At 33.8% G+C, this 21266-nt stretch overlaps 1 protein-coding gene across 1 annotated transcript in view; it reads right to left on the reverse strand.

Moving 5' to 3' along the window:
• Positions 1-15341, reverse strand: part of LOC117106556 — a 50012-nt gene extending 34671 nt beyond the window's left edge. Inside the window, exons 1-4 of the mRNA XM_033247939.1 lie at positions 15109-15341; positions 14172-14845; positions 12174-12317; positions 11278-11418 (exon numbers count right to left, since the gene is read on the reverse strand). Of these exons, the coding sequence (XP_033103830.1) occupies positions 11278-11418; positions 12174-12317; positions 14172-14845; positions 15109-15341 (1192 nt within the window). The remainder of the gene's footprint in view (positions 1-11277; positions 11419-12173; positions 12318-14171; positions 14846-15108) is intronic.
• Positions 15342-21266: the final 5925 nt, after the last annotated feature.

Here is a 21266-nt window from a genome sequence, read left to right on the forward strand (position 1 = left end):
GTAACCTGGGTATGTGTGCTGGCAGAGTAGTGTAGTTAGTATTGAGTTTTACGAGTGAGCAGTAGTATTAATAAATAGTGTATTTTATATTGGATTCCATGATTTGTTGCTTGCTGTTCCATTTTGTAGCTGAAAGAACCTGGGTGGAAATTATTATACTTATTGTATAGTGAGCTACATATGTATATAGTATGTCCATATATCCAGTTAATATTTCCCACAGCAGTACTTTCCTGTACTCTCTGGACGAAAATAACCTCTGAGGCGTATTAGGCGACCAATTATTTCTTTTTCTCTTATTTTTATTTATTTTTTATCAGGGACAAGAATAAACCACCATACCCCCTTCTAAACCGTGCCTGTTATATTTGGTAGAAAGAGGGGGTGGGGTGAATGTGTGTTGAATAATAATATACTGTGTACAACGATATTCCCTGCTGTTGGATCATTATTTTTTCCTTATTTTCAGCAGCTTAATTAATGGATATCGACTTATTAAAATGTCCATGTTTGTCTGTACAAAACATGTTTTGTCTCGACAAAACATGTTTCGTAAATAATAATAATAATAATAATAATAATAATAATAATAATAATAATAATAATAATAATAATAATAATAATAATAAGAATAATGTTATATTTATATAGCGCATAATGCCGGAGCTTCTATGCGCTTAAATGACAAAATCATGTTTGTCTCGACAAAACATGTTCTGTAAATGACAAAACCATGTTTGTCTACACACTACATGTTTTTGTCGTTCACTCAAACACAAAACATGTTTAGTCGCTTAGAAAACATATTTTGTAAAAGGCAAACATGGTTTTGTCTTTTACAAAACATGTTTTGTCGCTTAAAAAACATATTTTGTAAAAGACAAAACATGTTCCGTAAATTCATGAGAAGATGTTTATTTATGAGGAGGAGGCAATTAAATGGTTGATTGAGATGCTGCTGCTCCAAACAGTCGCTGTCGTGCGCGGTAGAAAAAGTTTAATATGTTTTATTTCCAAACCGGATTCAAAATGAAGATTCTCTAGAAATTATGGAATGAAATGGATTTGAAGTCACGTTATACCTAACTCATCCTAATTTGAACTTTATACAACCTTGCAATCACTGTTACATCAACATCAACGTTCTGCTGCACTATCTAGAATACGGACTAATATTCATAGGCCTGTGCTGCTAGGCCTAACAATACATTTATTTACAGTATATACTAACTGTAGTACTAGTAGGGCATGATCTAGGCCCTGTCTAAGACTGCCAGCACCACTACCTGGTAACGTAAGAACAGCACTTTCTGCACTGGATGTCAATAGAGTTTTGAACTGTGGGCCTCAACACAGTGTAGGTTTGGTTAGAATCTAAAGATGTTCTGTCAAACTATTTTCAAATCGCATAGAGTAAGACTGGTTATGCCTAGGCTATAATACTAGTAATAGTATAATACAATATATGCTAGTGTGTATGATGACATCCTAGTACATGAGGATGTGAAATGCTGCTTACTGCATATACTGTTTTTCTTTCATTTATGTGAATGTACAGTAAAGTAGTAATAATTATGTATATTGATATGAAATGTAAAGCATCAGACCTTTAAGTTTCAGCAATTCTAATAATCACAAGAAAGGATAGTCAGCATTATTATGAATTCTTTTCAATGATTATTATTGTTTAGTACGGTACCTTGTTGCATGTACTGTAAGCAATATATTTCCTTGCAGTTTAACAGGGAAAATATGACATATATTCTACTATATTATGGAAATATAATGAACCATATGTTCAGAAATCTATCAGGAATTTGTATTTTTTATTTTTTATCATTTTTAACCATATCCTGAGTGATGACCTAATTGAAAAATTAAATTAAATATTTAATTGCTTGTAAAGTTACATTTTGATATGTACTTTTCTACAACCAATTAATTGCAATAATAAACTTTAGATGATTGTGAATTGAGTGTATCATGTGTAACCATAATGATTTTAATCAATTAATTGTCCATAAAATAGTGGTTACAGTATACATGTCAAACTTTATACTTTCAAACCGAGTGTGTGATACTGTAAACAATCTTGTAATGGCAAAGTAAAATAAGAATAATGATTTGGATATTGTCAATTTCACTATTCTTTTTGATGCATGTTGTTTATTTTTTTTTTATGTTATTGTATAATAAAATATTTTATCTAACAGATATGTACTTTTCAGCCTTATAATATTTATTTATTAACTTTGTTATGTTACCATGACACTTTCACTATCAAGCTGCAGTCTGGAAAAAATATGAAATCTAGTACTGTTTGAAGTACAATACTGTTAAGTTATGTCTGGTGATATTTAAAAAATAATATACTGTAGCTCATTTTTTTAAGGTCAGCTAGCTATTATTTCCATAAAAATTGAAGAAATTACAATATTTCATTTACAACACATTTATTTATGCTTACTTATTACTTTGTGTAGAATTTGTACCTACATATTAAATCTTGAAAGATAGGTTTATTTTGAGTTTAAATTTTGCATATGTACAGTACTAAGAAGCCAACCAGCTACACAAAACACCAAATATGAGTGCTACAGTTACTTTATTGGGTAGATATTACTATTCAAAATTTATTTCAGAACCAAAATAATATCATATTTACACAAATAAATTGCACTTTTTCAGTTACATTCATTTAATGTATGTTTACTTTTGTTAGCGCAAGTTTTTCCTGTGTGTTTCCAAGCCACTTGACTACCCATACAAAGATGATGACATATGGTTGATTACATGTTCCCAAAATCCAAAAGTGCTGTTTTTGATAGGAGGAGCCAACTTGACGGGTCATTGCAAAAAAACAAAAACAAAAACAAAAAAAAAACGACTGATTTTTTAGGGAGAACTTTTAATATAATATAAAAACATATTCAGTTAATAATATACTCTCAAAAAGTACACTCGAATGCAGAATGGAATCCATGAAGGAAGCCTTTTTTGAGTCACAGCTTGTGGCCCTTGGCATATAGTATGGCGTAGTGACCAAAATATGTGGTAAGAGATTTAAATATTGACCAACATGGGCTTGGCCACCTATACCAAGCCTATTTCATTTCATTTCATTTATTTATTTATTTGACACCCCTAAGATAGGCTATGAGATTCTAGCTAGGTAGTATAGTGGGGAACCTTGTGACAACAAAATGGGTTCTGTCAAAACCCACCACGTAGCTACATCCCCTTGTATCCTTGCGGCATCCCCTTATATTACCCTTAAGCAATAGACCCTTGTGTTATCAATGTCACATTATAATAGCCTATTATACAACAATACATAATGGGGAATCATTTGAGGGAGGGGGTGGGTCAACTTGACTCGCCAGGCCTGGTACTGTATGTAGTGTGCTAGAAGCCCCCGTGCAGCCGATTCAGCCATTTGACATGGTTCCCTACTATACCTACCTATTATAGTACTAGGCCTAGCTACCTAGCATGAATCCCACCTAGCCTGCCGTATCTTAGAGGTGATTATCCTAGCCAAATCTTGTTACGCTCTTAGCCATCCATGCCCACCATTTTTTTTTTTAATTTTTTTTATAAAAATAATTAAATATAATTTTTTCTGTTAGAGTAATACAAATTCCTTTGATAAGAATTGAAAGATAATAAAATGTTCTTCCTAAATAAGTGGTTATATAGTGTTGTGAAATTATTAAAATAGAAAAAAAAAGTAATTATTTAAATAATTTTTTAGGCCCTGTTTATCAATAATTTTGAAAAAAAAGATTAAAAATACTAATTCAACAGTCAGAATAAATAAATGCATCTTCAAATCAGCACAAATTATTCCTTTACAAAATAAAACTAAATTTGTAATTTTTGATCAAAAACTTCGGAAGATAAAAATAATATAAAATTTCACCTCAGGGGGGGCCTAAGCCAATTCCCCTAGGCCTACGAGCCGGTCCAGTCACCTTCACTGCACTATACGCACCGTAGCCTGAAAAAGCCTAACTTACCCCGCGACGTAAAATCCATAAATCAATTATTCGCCTAGCGCCCATACAAAGACGTGGGAAAACGTACCTATAATCTTTCAAAAATCCGGTTGGTATAAAAAAAAAATTATAAAAAATATGAAAAATTACAATAATATAGGCGATCAAGGTGTCGTTTTCGAGCTCTTGACATGATGGATCTCGACGTCATGATTGCGCATGTCACAGGGAAACCAAAAAGTTCGAAAGTTCAACGGTCATGTCAGGGTTCGTTTTCATTTTTGTAAACAACCAAGATGGCGCTGACGAAGTTGAAAGCCACGTTTTTTTTTTCAGCCACAAAAAAAATTAATTTTACGTGGAAATATGAGGATATAATAACCAAAACTGGTACAGTATGTTTATTGAATATATATTTATATTATAGGAAAGTGTCAGATTTGTTACTTTTTGAAAAAAAGTGTATTTTTAGACGATTTTATTCATCAGTGTTGACGGCGGCGCCTTCCCGTTCAAGGGTATCATATTACAAAAATAACGATCATATTTCATATTTTTAATTACTCTAATCATTCAAGTTAATTAAAAAAGCACCAAGAAACATTTTTTTATAAAAATTTTTGATATTTTCTCGAATATTTAATGAACATGCACACATTACTGCACATACGTTTTTTTTTTAAATTATTGTTAATTAATTAATTAATTACTGACGATAATTAGAGAGCGCTTAAAGCGCTTATGGGACTGAATGGTTAATAATCTCGTAGTTATCTCAGTGCTCTGCTCGGCATAATTCCTACATAACTCGTAACCAACTCCATAAAGTCGTACCTCACTCGTAGCTAACATGTAATAAGCTCGTATAGGTCCTTTCCAAAGATCACGAGTTTTAACTCGTAGAAATCGTACGACTCTTAGGTGAAATAAACCTAGGGGGGAGAGCAGCTTAAGCCTGGTATAGGGGGTCGAAGCTCATACTGGTCAATATTCAGATTGCTGGCCTATATTTTGGTCGCTACACCATACCATGCCAAACCAATTATTTCTTGTGATGGGCGACGCGGTGGGGGCGTGGAAGATTCGCCTTTATTCACTATCTCAATCACACGTTTAATTGACTCCACCCCCTCATGAATACGAAACCCTCATGAATATACGGAACATGTTTTGTGATTTACAAAACATGTTTTGTGAAAGACAAAACCATGTTTGTCTTTTACAAAACGTGTTTTGTAAGCGACAAAATATGTTTTGTGTTTGAGTGAACTACAAAACCATGTTTGTCTTTTACAAAACGTATTTTGTAAGAGACAAAACCATGTCTGTTCCCTATAAACATGACAAAAAAAGGTAGTGTTTCGAAACATGCTTTTGTCATTTACAAAACATGTTTTGTACAGACAAACATGGTTTTGTCTTTAACAAAACATGTTTTGTGTAGACAAACATGGTTTTGTCATTTACAAAACATGTTTAGTCGAGACAAACATGGTTTTGTAATTTACAAAACATGTTTTGTCTCGACAAGACATGTTTTGTCGAGACAAACATGCTTTTGTCATTTACAAAACATCTTTTTCGAGACAAAACATGTTTTGTACAGACAAACATGGTTTTGTCCTCACAAAACATGTTTTGTCTCGACAAACATGATTTTGTCATTTACAAAACATGTTTTGTCGAGACAAACACGGTTTTGTCATTTACAAAATATGTTTTGTAAAGACAGAATAACTTTCGTATATTACAAAACATGATTTGTCTCTTACAAACATGGTTTTGTGTGACAGAACAGGTAGTGTGTCGTTTGGCGCCCCGTACTCAAGATTGGACTTCACCCATCACCTTCATTTTCATTGGTCGTTCAATTTCTAATTTTCCACTAAAAGATTTTTCCCTCAAAATCTATGCGGACCGATAGGTAAGCACTCACTGTGCTGTAATTGGTTGTGTACGAACTCGTATAGGTGTAGGCAAATCGATTTAAGCTAAGCCAAAATTTGTCCAGGCCGGACCAATATTATCCAAGGAGGACTGATTTTGGCCGGCCAAAATCGGTCCCCCGGACCAATCTTAGCCCGGACCAATTTTGGCGTGACAGGTCCATTGTATTATTTCCCCCCTCCCAATATTTTGACTATGTATGGGATAAAATGGAGCTTTACACACTTTGAGTTGTGTAAAGCTGAGTTGTGCCTCGCACACGCCACTGAGGGCGGCGTTCCGGGAACCCTGCGTAGAATCGGTTAAGTTCAATGAATGACCATGTGTCCTACTACCTTTATCAACTTCAAAAAAAGAGTCAAAAGAAATCCTTTCGAAGCCGTTTATAATTTTAAAAATCTGAAATTAGCTCTTTGTCTTCTGTAATGACGTTCAGCCACATATTCCTGAACACCATAGAGACATAAACCAATGATGTGCACAGGACAAGGCTGTAGTCCTACTATGTTATTTGAGTCATAAATATTCTTTAATTAATAGTTGATATGTTTTACCCTAATACCATGTGACCTTTGACGCCAAGCTGAGAACACCCATTGTGGGACTGAGGTGACTGGTTCTACTTACTAATTTAGTTAAAAATCGGCCCAATCGTTTAATTGCCACTAAAGCGCTTTGAAATATTGCCAGAAAAACATAAGAATGAAACCTTAATGACCTATGAACCTAAATCACCGAAAACCATGAAGACTCTACCTTATGCCAATGGAATTATGTGCATTGGCCAGACTGTGCTATGTTATTTGTGACAGAAGTTAGTCTTCATAAGATTTGGGGTTTTTACCCTAATGACCCCTATGTAAAATTTTACCCCAAGCAGTAAGCACGTCATGTATTGCAGGTGTCATCAGGTATACGGTACTGACCAAAATTGGCTGAAATCGGCAAAATCGTTTGCCACTAATAGCGTTTTGAAATGTTATCAGAAAAACATAAAAATGACCCTTTAATAACATTTGACTCCAAATACCTGAACACTATAAAGACTCTGCGTTATTTATGCCAATGTATATGTGCTAAGACACCAATATGCCATGTTATTTGTGAGGAGAAGGAAACAGAGAAGGAGAGTAACAGGGAAAAGGAGAAGGAAACAGAGGACAAGGAAACAGAATCAGCAAAGCTGAACGATCCAGCAAGCAGAAAATAATGCACAGATTAATAGGGCGTATCATAGGCTTAGATCGCTGACTAGTTTTGACGACGTACGATATTAGCGCTATAATAATATACGAATTTCCATCGGCGGCACACGTCACGCGTAGAATAGTGACGGTTCGTTCATAAAAAGAAAGTTAAAACATACAGTAACACGGCAATGTAAAAGACGTGAACTTAAAAGGATTCTTAAAATTCGATAAAACCTCATATACAGTAACATGTAAAAATAATGTAGTCATTATCCAAGTCTTAATTCATTTCACCATTTCTAACAACATTTCTCTGATTTATTTTTACAATTTTAAAATACCATTAAATATAAAATTTCATTCATACAAACAAATTAACGTACATGTTCTGGTTAATAAGGTTTTTACAATATTATTATGATAATTGGGACATAAAAAAAACTGCACATAATTGATTAGAGAGGTTAGAATTACTTATAGTGCGTTCCTCTATTTTCAGGAAGTGCTTATTAAATTATCTTATAGATATAATATTTGATATGAAATGTTGTAACATAATATTTATAATAATTATCATTAAATTATTTTAGTCCTGTATTCTTTTCCTCGTATATGGCAGCACGACTTAAACACTTAAAGTTCCTTTAATTAGCCTTGCGAACACACACACGTGTAAGTGAAGTAACCAATTAATCTTAGGGCTCATAATTTCATTCGAGAAAGTAATCGTAGCAGTTACTGAAACCATTGTAAGCAACAGCTGTTGGTTAAAAATAAAAATTCCTTCTAAAGTAGGGGCCATCGTTGTGAACGAGACATGATTCTCAAGCCAAAACCGTCAACATAATGCGAGTGTTTTTGTTTTGTTTTTTTATTATATTGGTATAATTTAAAGACATTAATATCTACAATTGATTAATTGATGATATAATTAATATGACAAATGAAAACAAACTTTAAGGTGCAGCATTATTTATTGACTACCGTAAAGCTTTTGACAGTATTAATAGAAATTTCATTTTGAACGCTCTAAATGTTGTTTATTCTGGTCCTTCTTTTATAAATTGGGTTAAAACTCTAACGTGTAAGTCACAAAGTTGTATTAATCATAACGGATGGATATCTGCATTTTTTTTAAATGTGAATCGTGGTGTACACAAAGGTTGTTCACTAAGCGCCCCCCTTTTTATTATCGGAGTTGAAATTCTCGCAGCAAAAACTAGACAGTGTAAAATGTTCAAAGAAATAAAGCTCCCAATGTCGGATTACCCAATTAAAGAAGCAGGGACATCACTTTTTGCAGATGACATCACAATATTTGCGGAAAATGATAAATCGATTACAAAAGCATTAGAAACTATATGAGTTTGCACTGTTTTCGGGTCTTACTCTCAACAAAAGTAAAACAGAAGGCCTATGGTTAGCGACAAACAAAAACAGAGGAGATGTAATTGGCGAAATAAATTAGAAAAAGTGTGGGGATACTATTAAATGTTTAGGTATCCTTTTCATCAACTCGAAATCCGCGAGTGAAATTAAAGAAATTGAAGTAACAGAATCCATAAACTCAAAAATTATAAAATCGTGGACAACGAGGGACTTATCGCTCCAAGTTAAAATTCAAGTGATAAAATCTCTCCTGTTCTTACAAACTCTGTACCCATTATTGCTTTTAGAGACCCCAGATACTGTAATTAAAGAAATTGAAACACTAATTTTTAAAATTTTATGGGGAAGCAAAGACAAATTTAAAAGAAGAACGGTTATTGGACAAAAAAACCTCTGGCGGACTGAACATGATCCATTTAAATAGTTACCTGACTTCCTTTCAAGTAAACTGGTTGAAAAGGGTACATAATGAAGAAATTGCGACATGGAAAAACATACCCCTGCATACTCTAACTTCTGTAATTCAAAACAAATTGTACTTTGACCTTAATTGTAAACAGGAAGACATAAGCAAACATATTAGATTTAACCATTTCTACATTGACTGCCTAAAGGCATGGTGTGAAGTTAAAGATACTAGGACAAAAGGCGAGATAGACCCTCACCATTGTTTCAACCAAATAATTTGGCTTAAGGAAAGTATAAAATTTGACTTATCTACCTGGTATTTTTATAATTGGAATGCCAATGATATTATTTTTGTTAAAGTTTTATTCGACGGTATTTAAAAAAAATAAAACCCTTCGTGGGAGTTTTAGTAAAAAAAAATAAGTATATAAACGTTATTTTAATTGTAATTATTAATACTTTTTAGTAATTTAAATATTTATTGTAAATATAGCAATATTAATTATAATTATAGAAATAATATAAATAATAATAATAATAATAATAATTAACTTTGTATATCTTGTGATTTTATTGTATTGATTATATTGTTGACGTTTATTGCAATATTCGCCTGTAAGTGGGAACGAAGAGTTCCTGTTGGACGATTGTTATACAATTGTTAGAAATAACAATGTTTTTATAGGTGTAATTTTTGCCCTACCTGACGTGGAAATGTACCGAATAAATTCAGTACATTTGAAAACAACTGCAAAAAAAAATCGCAATTTGTTCTCGGGTGGGACTCGAACTTACGATTTTTAGATCACTAGCCTGGCATCACACCTCTAGACCACCGAGCTTGCGCCTGATGGCCAGGGTTGAATTCGAGTCCAAGTAAGCAGCGGGTACTGCAGTGTTGATAGTAATTGTTATTGTCATGATAGAATAATAAACAATAACTGGATTTGCGTCAGGAGAAACATGTATAGGTGTAATTTTTGCCCTACCTGACGTGGAAATGTACCGAATACTCAGTACATTTGAAAACAACTGCGAAAAAAATCGCAAGTTGTTCTCGGGTAGGACTCGAACCCACGATCTCCAGATAACTAGCCTGGCATCATACCTCTAGACCACCGAGCTTGCGCCTGATGGCCAGGGTTGAATTCGAGTCCAAGTAAGCAGCGGGTACTGCAGTGTTGATAGTAATTGTTATTGTCGTGATGGAATAATAAACAATAACTGGATTTGCGTCAGGAGAAACATGTATAGGTGTAATTTTTGCCCTACCAATTTTGACTTGCCTACTTTTCGTCGAATTGTCTTGGATGTGATTAGTAAAGTGTTTTCTGTTTCCTGTCTTGTGTACCATTCTGTAAGTGGCGGATTTGTGTCTGCTGTTGATTTGGTTAATAAATAAATAAATAAATAAATAAATAAAATAAAAAGGAAGCAAAACTTGTTAACAGAATACTATCAAATCATTAATGCTCTCCCAATGCATGGAAAAATTTAAGAAATAGTGGAGCTAAAGATTGTAACATTGCTTCAAATACATTTTTTTTTAATTTATGAACAAAACCCTCAACATAACGAAAATCAGAACAAAACACACACGTAACGACTAACTGGAAAATGCTGCATAGTATTTATCATTGTAGAAGCGATCTCTAGTTAACATTGACCTTTGTCTTCTATGTGAAGAAAGGAATGAAATTGAGACATTTTTTTTTTCATTTTGTATTTGACTGCCCTCACATAAAGCCAATTTGGGATGAAGTTACTGAACTTGAATAGCTAAATAGTGGGCTATCTATTATGTTAAAAATAAATGATATACTTTTTGGATACCAGACCAAGGAAAAGCGTTTCAATTACCTTAATAGATTGATTTGTATTTCTAAGCACTCAATCGGTAGATACAGATATGGAAAACACCAACATCTCCTTTCTGTTTTCAAATCGGATCTACGACTGAGAGGCTTGTTATAAATAAAGGTATAACCTTGCTTTCGCTCGAATTTATGTCTATGAAATGATAGTTTAAAAAAATTAAATTCTGTGATTTTATACATATATTTTAATTTACAATAAGGATATTGAGTTTTGTATTGCAATAGTTTGTAAGTTAAATGGCATACGTGAATGTATGCCTTATGCATATTTTTGTGTGGATCCTAATCTTCTACGTGTGTATACACGTGTGTATGTCGATGTATTAATGTGAACTATGATAAAAAGAAAAAAGAATGAGAAAAAAAAAATTATTGAAATAAATAGGGTTTCACCCTGCGAAAGAGAAAATAATATCTACAATTGATCGATTTTGATTTATAATGTTTTAAAATCGCGTATTTACAAACCTAGACAACGGGTGCCAGTGTAACCAGTATGACAAGTGGCGGCTGTGTTGCAACCTTCTGAAGGCCGACATTCAGTAGCGTCACAGTGACAGTCAAGAAGGCATCCGGGTCCATACTTACCCGTTTTTCTAGTGTCGCAAACTAAGTCACAAGAAGAAGAATGTATTTTTGTAGTTAACAGCAATTGCCCGTGTTTAAATAATGTTAATTAAAAAAAAATATGCTGTTGGTTATGTGAAAAGCCAATAGCAGGTAATGACGACTCAATATACACATACGGTCGGTTGGTCGTTGGTCGGTTTATCGATATGGACCAACCGACCGACAAAATTGATTGATTGGTGGATTGATACATACATGAATATATACTCAGCATTATTTTTTTTTTATGTTGGTATACCAAAATTAATAGTAAGATTGATAATATAAAGGAAACGCAAAAAGCTACATGCAGATATAAGTTTCCAATTTTCAACCTTATTAAAATTAATCTTAGACGTTATAATTTAAGTGATTCCAAATTTAATCATAACTTTGCTAGGACTGATTGTTTCGAAAATTCTATAAGTAATTATTTTCCCTGTCTTTGAAATGGTTTACAGACTAATGTGCGTGATAAACTTATTTTAAAATTTAAATATTTTTATAAAGCCTTAAAAGATTGTTTTAAGTGCTGATTTTGATATTTATATTCATATATATTTATATTTTTTTGTGTTTGTTGTCTCTGTCTTTTTGTTAGGTAATCCACTTGACAGTTGATTTAGTTCTCTTTTTGGATTTCCTGTCTCTCCGTCTTGTTTTGTGTATGTTATTTTATGTGAATTTGTATTTTTGAGACGAATACATAAAATGAAATGAAAGCCTAGTATTACAACACATGCTGTAAAATTTACCTCTATTACAATCAAGGTCACCATATCCGGACATACACGAGCAACCGAAAGGGTCAGGTGGACAGAACAGAATACTTGGACAACCTGGAGGGTTGGTTCTGCAAATTATATCGCAATCACGCCCCCAGTTATTAGGACCACAAGCTTTGAAAAATAAACCACACGTTAAGTTTGTGATCATTCACTCATATTATCTTATACAAGATTGTATGAATGTACAAATGTGTTACAATAAGAATAGGCCTACTAGAGCACTGACTCCACACGCGCAATATTTTGTACTGCCAGCAACATAACACAACAAACATACACACGTTATATGCACGTTATCGTCTATGTGTATCTTCTCCAAACTACCAGCCGGTATGTCAGTGTATAGCAATGAAGTCGTATCATGATGATCATTTTATACAATACCATGTCTCGGGTTCAATGGATAGATAGCGTATACATACAGTATAATTATGCTTATACCTCTGTATATATTTTCTGTCGATGTCAAAAATAAAAATGTTGATTAATTTGTTTCAAATGCTTCTAGATGTTTGAATCAGCTCATTTACAGTCGCTTTTAATCCACTCTTTATATCAAACTTTGCTATTATTCATTTAAAAGCAGAATTGATTTTGAATTTTTATTCGTAATGGTTACGAATTTACACAGTAGTGTATTTCATTTGGGAAACAATTTGCTTGTTTCTCCATGTCCTCCACTGGTAATTTTTTGATAGGCCCTATCGCTGTGTTCACGGACATATGGAGATTAACATGATAAAATGCCTTCAAATTAGTCTACTAGGACGTAAGAAAGTTATTTTTTCCGGGCCTTCGGTCCCTGGACCCCGACCGGGGGCCCTGGGCGGCCCCCTGCTCCCCCTGGTTGCTGGCTGCGCTCGCAAAACGCAAAGGTTGCCAAGGTAATGAGTTCATTTACAGTATTGTATTTATCTTCTATATTGTGAATTCCCTTAACGATTGTATTCATATATATATATATATCTACTATAAATCTATTGTTTTTTAACACCCGTTTGATATTAGACCAGTATCCCTTTACTCGCTTACAATGTAGAAACATATGTATGTAATCATTTATTAGACCACAAAGTGTGCATAACGGAGATCTAATTATTTTATATTGGTATAGTTTTTTATTTGATATAAGGATGGCATGCAATAGTTTGAAATTTACTTGTTTGAGTTTAATCTCATAAATTTCATAATTTTTTTCCATATTTTTTTCCATTCAATACGATCATCGTCTAGCACACTTTGCCAGTACATCATTCCTTTCGGCTGAATAAAATCCTTTAGTATTATGTTCTGATATATACATTTATTGTTTACTTTGAACAATGAAGTAGATTTAGAGCTATCATACTCCATAATTTGGAATTATCTATGTTTTTTGGGGGTTTTATTACGCTCCAATCCAATGAGAACATTTGTAAAGCGCCTTTCTTTGCAGATACGAAGCGCTGCACCCCACATATTTAGGCACCTCACAACTTACAAGCAGCCGTGATCAATGCCTAACCCAAGCACAGAACAAGTAAACAAATCAAAAGAAGGAGTGGCAAAGCTTGTAAACATGAGTAAGTAATGCAACTATAAAAATAAAAATAAGAATAAAAATGGGATAATTAGTTAAACATTGAGTCTTTAAGTTAGACCTAAAGACAGCCACAGATGGTGAAGATCGAATATGCACTGGAAGGTTATTCCATTAGAGTGGCGCCTCGCATGAAAAAGATTTGTTACCAATACGCTTGTTAAAGATAGGTTGATGGAAATTAACATTCAAAGCTGATCTGGTATGAATTTGCTTTTTACGTACAAGTAAAAAGTCAGAGATATATTGTGGGCATAGGCCAGACAGTGATTTGAAAGCAAAAACCATTAATTTGAAATAAAACCTTTGCCTAAAAGGCAGCCAGTGAAGTTCACGAAGAAGATGTGAAGTGTGAGTATGAGAGGATCGGATTTTAAAAATAAGACGTGCAGCAGAATTCTGCAACTTCTGTAATTTTAGAGAATCAGTTACAGTCAACTCAGAGTACAATGAATTGCAATAATCAATTCTAGACAAAACAAGTGCACGAACTGCTGCCTGACAGGTGTAATAGTCAACAAATTTGCGAATCCTCCATAAGTTACGTATATGGTACTTGGTCGATTTACAAACTGACTGAACTTGATTAGAGAGCGACAGCGTGGAATCAAATGTGACACCAAGATTACGGACCGAGTTAGTGGGTAGAGTGTTAAGTTCACCAAGTGACAGAGAAGCCTGTCTAACGTGATCAAGCTCTAAGTGCCTCTTGGAAGCACAAACAATGAATTCTGTTTTGTTATCATTAAGTTTAAGCTTATTCTTAGCCATCCAAATCTTAACATCCTTGATACATAACCTAAGTCTATCCAAAGCCAGATCAACGGAAGAGGGAAGAGATGGGTCAAAATCAAGATACAGTTGTAGATCATCAGCATAAAAATGATATTTAATACAATGACGCCTGATGATGTCTCCAAGCGGACTGATGTATAAGCTAAATAGAGCAGGACCAACTACCGAGCCTTGTGGAACCCCAAAAGTTAATAAGTGTGGATCTGAGTAATTATCATCAACACAGACACGACAACTCCGGTTGGTGAGATAGGAATCAAACCACCTTAAGGCATATCCCGAAAATCCAAAAGAAACATTTAGACGATTAATAAGGATCTTATGGTCAACTGTGTCAAACGCCACCGACAAATCAACCAAGACTAACAAGACACCTCGATGTTTATCAATCGAGACAGCAATGTCCGTATACACATTGAGTAATGCTGTCTCAGTACTATGTTATGTTCTAGAATTATTAACCACTTTTTAGGGATTGCATTTTTAACAGTCCAATATTCTGTTACTTAGTTACAGCAATGTACTAACTTATCTTTAAAAGCTTTGGGGTCAATTAATATACCATTTTGAATTATATCTTGAATTTTAACAATACCAGAATCAATACATGTACGGGAGTATAAAACTCTATTATCTATCTTGATATGAGGGTTTCCCCACATATACTCCTTATAGACTTTATTTGCTGTCACAGGTTCATGTGTTAACTCTCCTCCTACTACCCTCCAGGCTTCAACAACTTCTTTGTAGAAATGCGGCATATTAACATGTTCTGACTTTCTTGTATGTTCCTTTATTGGTATTTTGTTATCAACTGCCTTAAGGCTTATGTGTCCTTACTCTACGTATCATACAATAGAGGGCTCACTCATAATCTTAAGTACCTTCATTACATCTCCCTTTTTTATTTTATTTTATTTTTTTTAATTTTAATTTTTTTTTTTTACAGAATCTAATTATCTAATATTTCTTTTTAGCACTTAAGTTTCCTTTTCCTTAATAAACAATCCTTAACAGGTAATACATTTTCTTTCATTTGATGCAACAATTCTACAACAAACTAATAATAACTACATTCTGTTAACGAATGTTCATTAGCTTTTGTGCTCAGAAGTAGACTATCCTGGCACAGTGATTATACAGGGATTATTCTGCCCTTTTTTTTATATATATAATCACAGATCAAGTTTTTGTAAGGTTTTCTGTTACGTTTCGGGTAGCGAAGTCGGTTCTGTCTTGTGCTATTTGGTTCTATACGCCGGTCTTTAGTATTTTGACATCCTTCCTTTTCAATCAAATCTCTACGATTCCTCCTGTAGTATCTACCATCGCTTTCAACTATATACGATCTTGGCGTATTGTGTTTTTCAACAACTAGTGCTGGCTTCCATTGTGTATCTTTTCTTACACAAACTCTATCTTCACTTTTCAGTGCTTTGAGAGGTTTTGCTCCACGATCGTAATAGGTTTTCTGTTTATTTTGTTTGTTTTGACAATATTTTTGTTAGTTTTCGGTTTTAGGAGGTTCTCTGACGTTGGCAACTGCGTTTTTGTTCTACGGCTCATTAGCAATTGAACTGGGGACGGTAGTCCATCTCGCGGCGTATTGCGATAGTTTAGTAACGCTATATATGGATCTAGTTTGTCTTCCTTTGCTTTCTTAAGTATCAACTTTGCTGTTTGTACTGCCTTTTCAGCTCTTCCATTTGATTGCGGGTAATTTGGTGACACTAAAGTATGTTCAAATTCATATGATTTACTGAAAGCCTTAAACTCCGCTGATGAAAATTGAGGTCCATTATCTGACACTACCTCACTTGGGATTCCATGTCTCGTAAATTGTTGTTTACAGAATTTGATGACTGAATTGGATTTTGTACTTGTCTAGATTTGATTTATTTCAAAGTATCCTGAATAGTAATCCACTATCAACAGATAGTCTTTTGCGTACAGTTCAAATAAATCCATTCCGACATTTTGCCATGGACGTGTTGGTATGTCATGTCCTATCATCGGTTCTTTTGCGTTTCGATTTCTGTGTGTTAGACAAATCTCACACCTGCTCACTGTATCTGCTATTTGTGCATTCATACCAGGTCAGAACATAATATCTCGCGCAAGTCTCTTGGTTTTTTCAAAACCTTGATGACTTACATGAAGCTTTGCAATCATTTGTTTTCTCAGTTTTGGTGGTATTGTCACTGTCATTTTTAAACAATAGCTCATCTTCCACTAATATTTCCTCTCTGTAGTCCCAGTATGGTTTTAACTCAGTATCTAGGATCGCTTTGTTACTTGGCCATCCTTATCTGATAACTTCCTTTAGTTTTGTCAAAGTGCTATCATTTGTAGTTTCTTGTTTAATTTCTAATAGCCTTTCTTTTGACATTGGTAGATTATTTACCATGTATATTGGTATTTTTTTTTTCTGTTTCTACATTTGGTAGATGATTTCTACTCAATGCATCTGCTATATACAGTTCTTTACCTTTCTTGTAAATCAATTCGAGACTGTATTTCTGCAATGTTAACAACATTCTTTGTAGTTTTGGTGGCGTCATTGCTAGAGCTTTCTTCATAAGAGCTTCAAGTGGCTTATGGTCGCTTTCTACTACAAATTCTCTGCCATATAAATATTTGTGAAAACGTTCGCATCCAAATACCACTGCTGCTAACTGTTTCTCTATTTGAGCATATCTAGTTTGTGACTCTGTAAATGCTTTTAACTTTTGACGCAAACGCTATTGGATGTCCTTCCTGGAGCAATACGGCTCCTACACCTGTGCTTGATGCATCGACACTGACTGTTACTGATCTATTTACATCATAGTATTGAAGAACTGGAGCTTCTGTTACTAAGCGTTGTAACTCTTCAAAACGTTTGTCATGTTCAACATGCCATTGCCAGTCAATATCTTTCTCAAGAAGTTTTCTCAGTGGTCGTGTGACATTGCTTAGATGCGATATAAACTTCCCTAGATAATTTATCATACCTAGAAATTGCTGTAATTCTAATAATTCTTATTTACGTATAGGTTTACGCATTCCTTGCACTGCTTGTATTTTTCTCTCACCTGGCTTTAAACCTTCTGATGTAAGGGTATGTCCTATGTATTTTACTTCATGTAAACCAAATTTACATTTATCCAGATTTAGTTTAAGGTTTAATTTTGTTCTTTAGCTCGTTTGAGTACTCACTCAAGACGTTCATTATGTTGTTTCTGATCTACACCCCACACTAATATATCATCCATTATTACTTTTGTACCTTCTATATCCTCAAACATTTGGGTCATTACTCTTTGGAAGATCTCTGGTGCAGACATAATACCGAAAGGTAGCCTAGTATATCTATATCTTCCATTAGGACTATTAAAAGTACACAGTTTAGAACTTTCATTATCAATCTGTATTTGCCAATATCCACTACTAGCATCTAGTGTACTAAACACTTTAGCATTTGAAAGTTTTGTCACTACTTCTTCAATAGTTTTCATTGGATAGTGTTCACGCTCTAATGCTTCATTAAGATCGTTTGGATCTAGACATAATTATACGTACACTATTTTTGTTCTTTTTAGCTACTACTAACTACTAACCCATTGTGTTGGCTGATTTTGTTTAACTATTACTCCAAGTTTTTCCATTCTTTTTAACTCTGCTTTAACTTTATTTCGTAGTGGTACAGGAACACTTCTAGGTGCATGTACAACTGGTCTAACTTCAGGTTTGACATGTAAACGTTGTTCACCTTTAATACACCCTAGACCTTCAAACACATCATATTTATTTATCATATCATGATAAATGTCGGACTGCAATGTTTCTATACGTCTAATTAGGCCTAGTCTCTGACAAGCTTCAAGTCCTAACACTGGCTGTATATTTTGATTCATTATCTGAAATTCCACATCACAATATTTATCTTTGTGCTCACAAACAAGGGTTACTTTACCTATTGGTTTGATTCTTTCTCCTGAATATGTAATCAATCTAGCATTTGTCTTACTGACTTTAACACCTAACTCATGTATTATTCTTTCTGGAATTACATTACATTGAGCACCAGTATCTAGTTTTAACTCAACTATGTTCTGTTTACGCTTATTATGAACATTTAACTTTACTGTCCACTCTTTTTTATTATGCTCATTTTCTATAGCATCCATGAAGAATTCATTACTTGACTCTTCATCACTATCACTTACTTCCTTTACTTCATGTACTTTTTTCTTAGGTTTCTTTTGCGGATGACAATTATTCCTAGTCAAGCACTTGTTTGCAAAATGGTTCAATTTACCATAAGCTTTACATGTTTTCCCATAAGCTGGGCAGTTTTTACTTACATGATCATAACCACATTGTCTACAATTCTTAATGATACCACTCTTAATGTATAAGCCTACTTTATGCTTAAAATTTGCTTTGGTATGTCTTACTGTACTTATTACAGTAGTTTCATTCTTTGTGTTTACTTTCATGCTATCTCGTTGTTTTGAACTAGCTTCAGCTGCATGACATATTTCAATAGCCTTTTGTAATGTGAGTTCACTTTCTATAAGCAGTCTATCTCTAACCTTATCCCTTCTAATTCCGACCACAATCTTGTCCTTTATCAGACTGTCATGGAGCGTTTCAAATTCACATGACCTAGCTTTGCATCTCAAATCAGTGATAAACTGGTCTACAGTTTCACCTCCTTTCTGAAATCTTGTATTAAATTTATGTCGTTTAAAAGTAATGTTCTTCTGTGGTTCAAAATAAACTCTAAATTTCTCCAAAATATCTTTAATATTTTCATTGCTTTCGTTGTCAGCAAATGAAAAAGATTTGAAAATTTCTAAAGCTTCCTCACCTATTACATGTAGTAATGTGCTACTTTGTACCTTGTTTGGTTTTCGATCCAATCTGCTGGCTATAATGTATAACTCAAACTTCTGTTTCCACTTTCTCCATTCTTCAGCCATGTTCTCCATAGTGATTTTAAGAGAAGTTGGTGGTTTTAATCCGTTTATTTTGATTTACTTCTGACACCATGTAATGATATGTTGTAGACAATAATATACAGTAGGCTGTTCTGACTTTCTTGTATGTTCCTTTATTGGTATCTTGTTATCAACTGCCTTAAGGCTCATGTGTCCTTACTCTATGTATCATACAATAGAGGGCTCACTCATAATCTTAAGTACCTTCATTACAGGGATGATTTCCAAAAACATTTGTCATCATTCTTCAAAAGTTTTTGCAGCCACATAATTCTCAATGTATGATATCGTGCCTTAAAATTTGGCATATTAATACCTCCCTTTAAGACTTTGGCAAGTAGTGTTTTCCTGGATATTATGTCTGTTTTGGAATCCCATAGCAAAGAAAAGATTATTTTATCAACTGCCTGAAAGACAAATTTGGGGATATCAATGGTACTGGCAGTAAAAATCAGTTGGGATAACGCTAAGCTATTAATTATAGTCACTTTACCGATAAGTGTAAGCTTTCTTTTTTTCCATGTGTTCAAAATTGTTTCAAATTTTTCTATTTTATCAATCCAATTTTCTCTTTCAAATGTTTTGCGATCATGACCTATGTAGATTCCCAAAATTTTAAAAGGAAGGTGCTGCCAGTTTATTTCAGCTATTTCTTCTTTTCTATGTTTCCAGGATCCAATAAGCATGCCAATTGATTTATTAACGTTAAGGCAGAGTCCTGATAGTTTACAAAACATATCAAGAGTAACCAATGCTTCCATAATGCTATCATCATTTCTAGCATACAATATGGTGTCATACTGCGCAATTTTAATACTACTATCATATTCATTAACTTTTATTCCGCTAATATTATTATTTTCTTAAATATTAATAGCAAGCATTTCTACCGAGATAACAAAAAGAAGTGCTGAAAGCGGGCAGGCTTGTCTGATGCCACGATTTAAAGTAATATATTCAGATGTATATCCATTATGAGTTACACTATTACATGCAACCTTATATGGTGTTTCAACCCAATTAATAAAAGAGTTTCCAAAACAAAATTTCTTCAGAGCAGCAAGCATAAAGTGTCTTTCAATACTATCGAACGCTTTTTGGAAATCAAGTGATATTATAGCTCCCTTCTCAGTTATCCTGCACTAGTCTTATATAATTTCCTATAAACCTGCCTTCAATGTATTCAGTTTGCTCTGGGCTTACTATATTTGGTATTACCTTTTGTATCCGTCTAGCTAGTACATGGGCAGCTATTTTGTAATCCATATTAAGTAGGCTAATCGGATGCCAATTTGATAAATTACATGTATCTCCTTTTTTGTGTATTAAATTTATAATACCATATTGTTGCGTAGAAGGCAATTCTTTATATCTGTAACCTTCGTTAAGGCAATGAACTAATGGAACCTTAATGTCGTCCCAGAAGCACCTATAGAATTCAAGTGGAATACCATCTGGGCCCGGGGATTTATTTATGTTCATGTTAACAATTGCTTCTTTACATTCCATTTCTGTAAGTACACCATTACATAAGTCAGCATCTGATTCATCTAGAGAGGGTGTTTTTGTGTTTAAAATATATTCATTCATATTCATTACATTTAAATCTTTGCTGGCATACAATTCTTTATAGATACACACCTTTTCACTTAAAATCTCTCTTGAGGAGGTAATTATTTATTTTCTGGAATTTCTTACTTG

This window comes from Anneissia japonica, unplaced genomic scaffold, assembly GCF_011630105.1.
Source record: "Anneissia japonica isolate Jap-2015-1 unplaced genomic scaffold, ASM1163010v1 scaffold11144_len554210_cov170, whole genome shotgun sequence".
NCBI lineage: Eukaryota > Metazoa > Echinodermata > Crinoidea > Comatulida > Comatulidae > Anneissia > Anneissia japonica.